At 33.3% G+C, this 8,007-nt stretch overlaps 1 protein-coding gene across 1 annotated transcript; it reads left to right on the plus strand.

Moving 5' to 3' along the window:
* The first annotated feature begins 406 nt into the window (after positions 1-406).
* Positions 407-1,591, plus strand: LOC110112410. The gene is made up of 2 exons (XM_020844624.1): positions 407-665; positions 1,008-1,591. The coding sequence occupies exons 1-2, from the start codon at positions 407-409 to the stop codon at positions 1,589-1,591; spliced, it is 843 nt and encodes a 280-aa protein (XP_020700283.1).
* The last annotated feature ends 6,416 nt before the right edge of the window (positions 1,592-8,007 follow it).

The raw sequence follows: 8,007 nt of genomic DNA on the forward strand, positions 1-8,007 counted from the left end.
GTTATTAATAATGAAGATACAGCAGTGAATGATATCCAGAGATGTACAGAAGCTGACTTCCCGGGAGATGGAAATTCTTTGAATAATGGAAGTGAAGGAAAGGATGACTATTCTCACTCAACAAAGAAGAAGCTTTCTAAGCAGCTAAGGAGCTTGGGACCTATTAATTCATCTACCAGATCTAGGAGATTGGAGCTTGAAGGGAAAGGTAACATGGGGAGGAATCCCCCTAACCCCATTTAATGTATTCCATTGCGTTTTGGAATTGTAGAGGTGCAAGGAAGAAGAGTGCTTCTCTATATCTTAAGGAATTTGTTAAATTACATGATGTTTATTTTATGGGTTTGATTGAAACCAAAATAAATTTAATAGATAGAATGGAAATTAATCTATTGATAGGTGATGAATGGGATTTTTTTATGTTCCATCTTGTGGTTTATCTGGTGGAATGGTGATTCTTTGGAAGAACAAAGTTGCTGAGTTATCAGTTATTAACTACTCTTCTCAAGTGGTCATTGGTGATTTGAAGGTACATAATAAATGTCTTTGGAGGATAGCAACAGTGTATGGCAGCATTGATGTGCATAAAAGAAAGGAATTATGGGAAATGTTGAACAAACATTCAGATGAAGAAATACCTATGGCAATAGGTGGTGATTTCAACTGTATTTTGGCTAAGGAAGACAAAATTGGTGGTAGGAAATTTCTTTTCTCCCAAGGACCAAGAGATATGAAAAATTGCTTAATGGAAAATGATCTTCATGAAGTGGGTTTTATAGGCCCTAAATACACTTAGTGTAATAATAAAAGTGGTGGAGCTAGAATTCTTGAAAGACTTGATAGGTGCTTTATAAACTCTAAAGCTTTGAGTTCCTCTCAACGATTGGTGATTAGACATTTGGCTAGAATAGCCTCGGATCATTGTCCAATTATTTTAAATATTCTTGATTATTTCCCTAGAGTCAAAAGGAATATCAAGTTTGAAGATTGTTGGGTTTCTTATAAAGCCTCTTTTGCGGTGGTGAAGAAAGAATGGAATAGAAATTATGAAGGTGATAGTTCTCAAGTGCTTATCAAGAAATTTCAAAAATCTTTGAAATCACTTTTCTATTGGAGCAAGGCCAAACATAAGGATCTTAACAATCTAAAAGAGGAGCTTATGGTGGAAATCTTGGAGCTTCAAAATAAAGAAGCATCTGAAGGAATTCTCTCAGAAATAGATTACTGGAATCTAAAAAACAAAGTTAATGAGGTGAATTCCATAATAGCGAGATTGAATGATTGGTGGAAGCAAAGAGCCAAAGTGAAGTGGCTTGTGGATGGTGATAATAATTCAAAGTTTTTTCATGCTTATGCTAGTGCAAGGAGGAATTCAAATAAAATTATAAAAATTAAAGATGAATTTGGTAAAGTGGTGGAAGAGCAAAATCTGATTGAAGAAACTTTCTTCAATTATTTTGGTAAGAAATGGGAAGCTAAGAACTGCATCCTTCATGGGTGGCCTGAGGCAAATGCTCGTTTGAACGAATCTGATAGAAGTCAACTGGAAGCAGATTTTTCTGTGGAAGAAGTGGAGAGAGTGCTGAAATAATTGGGAAGTAACATCTCACCGGGCAAAGATGGCATTACTTATTCATTCATCAAGGTTTATTGGAATATAATAAAAGAAGATTTCTGGAATGTTCTCAATCATTTCTTTAGCAATGGTGTACTGAATGAAGATTGGAAGGAGACTCTTATTGTTCTAATTCCAAAGGTATCAAATCCTCTTTTACCTTCTAATTATAGACCTATTAGTCTTTATAATTCGGTTTACAAAGCTAGAGTGTTATTGAATAGGCTTAGTGAGGTTATTCCTAAGCTTATTTCAAGAGAGCAAACAGCTTTTATTCTAGCAAGATCATTATCTGATCACGTGCTGATTGCTCAAGAAGTCTTCCACAAATTTAGAATATCCAAAGCAACTAAAGGTATGGTTTCATTCAAAGTAGACATGGAACAAGCTTATGATTCAATGTCTTGGAATTCTCTTAGAAATGTATTGGAATATTTCAATTTCCCTCCAAAAATTTCTAATCTAGTCATGGAATGTGTGGAAGATCCAAAGTTTGCAATGATTATCAATGGTAGATACTCTAGTTGGATTCAAGCTAAGAGTGGTTTTAGACAAGGATGTCCTCTATCTCCTACTCTCTTTATTCTTTGTGTACAACTTCTTTCTAACACTTTTGCTCAAAGTTCTTGTGGAATTAGAACTAATTACAATGGTCCAAGAATATCACATTTATTATTTGCTGATGATGTGATGATGTTTTCTGAAGCCAATAGAAATGCAGTTAAGACGGTGAAGAAGATACTTTATGATTTTTGCAATTGGACAGTCCAATGGGTGAACTTAAGTAAGTCTTCCATGTTGTTTGGGAAACATGTTGAAAGAAGGAAGAAGAAAAGCATTGAAAAAATAATGAGCTTCAAATCTGTCAAAGAATTCAACTACTTGGGGATAAAGATGGCATTAAGAAGACTTTCTTATGATGACTTCCAATTCATCATTGATAAAACAATGAAGCTTCTTAGCATTTGGGGAAGCAAAATCCTTTTGGTTGCTGGCAAAGTCACATTAGTAAAGACTGTTATGCTTTCTTTACCGACATTCTACAGTACTCATTCATTAGTACCTAAAAGAATTCTGGACGAATTAGACAAAATTTGCACGAATTTTGTTTGGAGAAAATCTGATGGATCTTCGGGTATTCATTATGTTAACTGGGAGGATATGTGCAAACCTGTAAACAAAGGTGGAAGAGGATTGTTTTCATGTGCTGCTAAGAAGAATGCTTTAAGATCAAGACTGGCTTGGAGGTTCTTTCAAGACAAAAAATCAATTTTGCATGAAGTGTTTGCTGCCAAATATGATGAAAAACTGAAAATGGGGAACAATAGAGTTAATTGTTCATCATCCTGGAAATTATTGAATGATGGCTGTAAAATGTTCAAACCAATTGTTAGATGGACATTGGTAAATGGTGAGGATGTTGATGTATATAAAGATGTTTGGATGTTGGATAAATGCATCAACCGTTGGCCTACATTTGTGGTATCACATGATGAAGAAGCTGTTTATGTCAAAGAATTTATCCAAAATGGCAGCTGGAATGTACTGAAACTATAGTCATTTCTCATTGGGCAACTGGGATGTCAATCAATCGAATAGATTGTTTAATTCTTGGCAACCCCCTCCACCTGAATGGCTTAAAGTTAATGTAGATGCTTCTCTTCTACCTACATATAAAGCAGGCATAGCGGGAGTCTTTAGAGATTGTAAAGGCAGATTTTTATATGCTTTTGGTATTAATTGTATTCATTGGGATATTGCAAAAATGGAGATTCTTGCAATTCACTCTTTGAAGAAAGAAATCAAGGATTGGATGTTCAAGTACCAAGGAATCATAATTGAAGGTGTCAACTCCAACATCATTTCTTTTATGCAAAAGATTTGGAAAAAATGTAACACCATTGATGAAGATCTTGATTTTCTCAATGATTTTAATTTTGCTATTTTCAATTGTATTAGTATAGATAGCAATAAGTTAGCTAATTATTGTGCTAACTTAGATCTTTTTAATAGCTTCTCTTGGGACAATGTCTCTTTGAATGAGGTTCCTCCTTCTTTCTTTGAGATTTTGAAGGAGGAATCAACCATTTAGTTGTATCTTTGTTTTTTTTTAATATATGCAAGCTTCGACTTTCTTTTCAAAAAAAAAAAAAACAAATTAAATGTTCCTATGATCATTGGAAATGTCTTGAGGATAACTACAAAAGCCCTATGGTCACAAGCTTTTATTTTGCATGTAATTTAGTTAATTATAGTAATTATCCTTGGGGTATTATTGTGATTTCTCTTAGGATTGAACTCACCATAGCATGGGACCTTGGGAAATGAATTTTTTGTATATCTCTAACACGTCCAAAGTTCTATCTCTCTATTTGAATTATTTAAGGGCATGTTTTCCTTAATTCAAATTCAAGGGTCATTAATTAACCCTTAGGTTTAAATTAAGTTTTTTTAACCCTATAATGGACCTACGTGTTAATAACACAAAAAAAAATACAAGGTCCTTAAGGGGACCAACAACTCCCTATTACTCAAAAGAGTTACAAAAAGGTCAAAAAATATATATATGAGCCAGAGTTCCCCACTAAGCACAACTACAATAAATCATATAAACATTCTAGGATGGCTAGAGGCCAAAACCCAAAAAGGAAATGAAAAAGTATATTCATTCAACTCGATGTTCCACCCAATAAAGAGCCCTATAGAAAAAGATGAGAATTATCCACAAATATTGTCAACTCAATCATGAAGCCCAAAAAATTAGCTTGCACGATAAAAGAGAATTCATAAATAACTTGCAAAAAGAAATTACAAAGCAGGTGGACCAAAAAGTTACAAATAATGTAAGAACAATCTAAAGAAATCATAAAATAGATATTAGATAAGAAATAAACAGATGAGTAAGTAATGTAAATATCCCAATAATGAATGTCCACAAGAAATTTCTGAACCCGCTGCATACACCAATAAATATGCATGGAATATATACTCCAAACCACACAACTAATAAAAGTACACCCATAAGTAGAACACAGGAAAACATCAATAATATAACAACATTAATTATTCCAATAACATTTTGCATGAAAAGATCTACCTACAAAAGGATAATAATAACATATCAGAAACAACAACTCATACATAAACCAGTAGCATGAATATATAGAACCAAAAAACCAAGTCTTAATCTAAGAACATAAATAGAAAAGACAGTAGTAATCTAAAGTTGAATAAAGAGTCTGAGTATATACACCATTACATAACAGGAAAAATTGAGAAAAAACTGACCAGAAAAAATGCTCATACCATAAACCAATAATCCATAAAAAAAAAAAAAAAAGAATAAGCCCATAAACAGAAAGGGCTAGCACATGATGAACTCAGCCATAAGAACCCGCAAAAAATAAATATATCTAGGAAACTCAAATATAAGGCAGCACAAACTGATAATACCTTACTAGTCCTCTCAACTTATGAGGTAAATTAGCTTCAACAAATTCAGTAAAATTAGGAAAATTACAACCAATCTTCATAAGATAATCAGCCACAGCATTCCCTTCATGCATAATGTGAGAAATAGAAAAAGAAATAAGGGACAACTATTATTTTATTTCTCTAATCATATAAAAATTAGAAGGGTTGGACCACTTATTATCCTTAATATAATAAGCAATATAGCTTCAACTTCAATACAAACTAAGGAAATGCACACCTAAAAACCTTAAAGAAGAGCTTGAATTTTAGCCATAACAACATTAGTAGAATTACTAGGACCCACAAAACCAACAATAACCAAGCCATTGAAGTCCAGAATATGGACCGCACAACCCACATTAGTGTTGTTAAAAGAACCATCAGTGTTAAGTTTAAACCAATCAAGATTAGATTTACCCATCTCATAATTCTCTCATCAATAATGGGGGAAGTAAAATTGAAAGTAATACCAAAAGCATAAGCAACCTGATAATAACCTTTAAAAATGTTAAGCTTGATCAAATTAGCAACAAACATCTGCATGACATTTTCCTTAAATTTTCTAGTAATACTTGTAGCATTCATACAAATATTCTCCTGCATAGCTTCATTTTTGTTCCACCAAAGAAACCAACAAATAATGACTGGAAGAACATTACGGATATGACCTTTAGAAGGAATGAACCAAGCTTTTAAAATGTGATGAATAGATTATAATTATTATAAAATTGAGCATTAAATATATTGTCAAGATATAACCAAACTTGAAGGGAGATAGACCATTGATAAAAACATGGTTAAAGTTTTCAAAGTGAATACAACATTGATATTTAGAAACCAAATAAAAACCTTTTCCTTAAAATGGAATCAAAAGGTAGGTAATTATGCAAGATCCTCCATACAAGAATAAAATAAGAGGAAGGAATAGCATGATACCAAATAGTAGAATACAATAAAAAATTAGGATAAGATTGCCTAATAAATTTCCAAACTTGTTTTAAGGCACTTAACATCATTATCATGACTGAAAATAATGCAATCCTCCTTGTCCAATTGAATAGGAATCTTGAGAATAAGATACATAATAATCTAAGGGATAGTAGCAGCAAGTAAATACAAATTCCAAACACCCACATAAACAAAGTAATTAACTTTACAAGCATAAGTGGAATGGACATTCAATAAGCTATCAATAGAAGTTTTTCCCAACCACTTATCTTGCTAAAAAAAATGTTAACAGCCTCTATACCCCATTGAATAAAGTTCTTATCCACCCACTTAATGGAACAAAGCCTTTTCCAAATATAAGAGTTCCCATATGTAAATAGAAAAGTGAGGGGGTGTCTACTAACGCAGTATTTAGCAGTCAGAAATTTAGCCCTCAAACTTTCTTGGTCCTAAAAGAGAATCAAAGATTATAAGAGAAGGCCTTGGCCATATCAACCATGTTTTTAACACCCAAACCACCTTCCTCTTTAACCCAGAAGACTTAGACCAAGAGGCCCATAAGATAGTATCCTTAGCGTCCTTAACACCCAAAAAAATTATTGAATAATCTATCCATTCTACCATAAATATTTATACTAGGCCATAAACTATGAAAAACATAAATAGGCAAAGCAGAAAGAACATGATTGATTCAAACCAATCTACCACCAAAAGAAAAAAAATTAAAAGCCAATGTGGATAACCTCTTTTGGATAGCATTAAAAATGTTAAATGAAACCTTTTTCTACCTCTAAAAAGAGGTGCCAAAGTACTTTAAAGTTAAATTCATTTGATAAAAACCAAAATTGTAATGAATCATATTAATTCATTGATCATATATAGATTTGGAGGATACAAAATAGCTCTTTATATGATTAAAAAGAAGAGCACTAGCACATTAAAATTTATGAAGAAACTTAAAAATGATGTAAAACATTTTTATAGAGCCATTAGCAAAAATAATGAAGTCATCAAAAAAATCAAATGGGCAATAAGAAAAACACCATTAGTTCTAAAATACAAACTAGGATGATCCATAAACAACTTATTAAGACCACATGAGATATATTCAATAACTATGATGAATAAAGCCAGAGATAAGGGGTCCCCTTTATTGCGGATCTATGGTTTATGATTTTGATGATAGCAAACATTCTTATTTCTCTATGACTGCCTTACGTACTGTCATTTCAGGTCCACATGATCAGACTGCAATTTGGAATCAGCTCAAGATTGGGTAGACTAGGTCTGAGTCAGTTTGTACACTTTTTCCTTTCTTGAGTCTATTGTATTTGTTGTGGCTCCTGATGCCTTGTAACGTATAAGAGTTTCTGATTGTTCCCTAGAGTTTATAATTTTTGGTAACATCATTCTGGACGATATTTATATCAGCCTGGACGATCTATACAAAAACAGAAACCCTAATTAGGGCATCCTCATTAAGGCAGCCGTCATTAGCTGATCGGCTGGGACGATACCTGTATCGGCCTGGATGATAAGCTCAATTCAGAAAGAATCTACCACCATATCTACTTAAGAAATTCTTATTTTTAGATATCGGCCGGGTAGATCGGCCTGGACTATAAAATATCGGCCAAGATGATCCTGGACAATTTTTCCAAATTTTCTCTAGCAATTTTGGAAAGTAATTAATGGTGATTTCGTCCGGGCCAATCGCAAGATCGTCCAGGCCGATTAGACATTGGCCAGCTTCATTTCAGGGCAATATTCAGGACAATTTTCCTCATATTTGAACTAATCGGCCAGGACGATATGTATATCGTCCTGGACAATAAAGTCGGCAACTTGCATTATGAGCTCATTTTTAGCTCTTCTATTTAAGCTATGATAAGGCACTTTGTAAGTGTTTTTGGCAGCCATTGTAGCTTCGTTCTTGTGGGGGAAACTTGAAGAGAGAGCTTGAAAGGGAG

The sequence above is a fragment of the Dendrobium catenatum genome, unplaced genomic scaffold, assembly GCF_001605985.2.
Source record: "Dendrobium catenatum unplaced genomic scaffold, ASM160598v2 fragScaff_scaffold_272, whole genome shotgun sequence".
In the NCBI taxonomy this organism is placed as follows: domain Eukaryota; kingdom Viridiplantae; phylum Streptophyta; class Magnoliopsida; order Asparagales; family Orchidaceae; genus Dendrobium; species Dendrobium catenatum.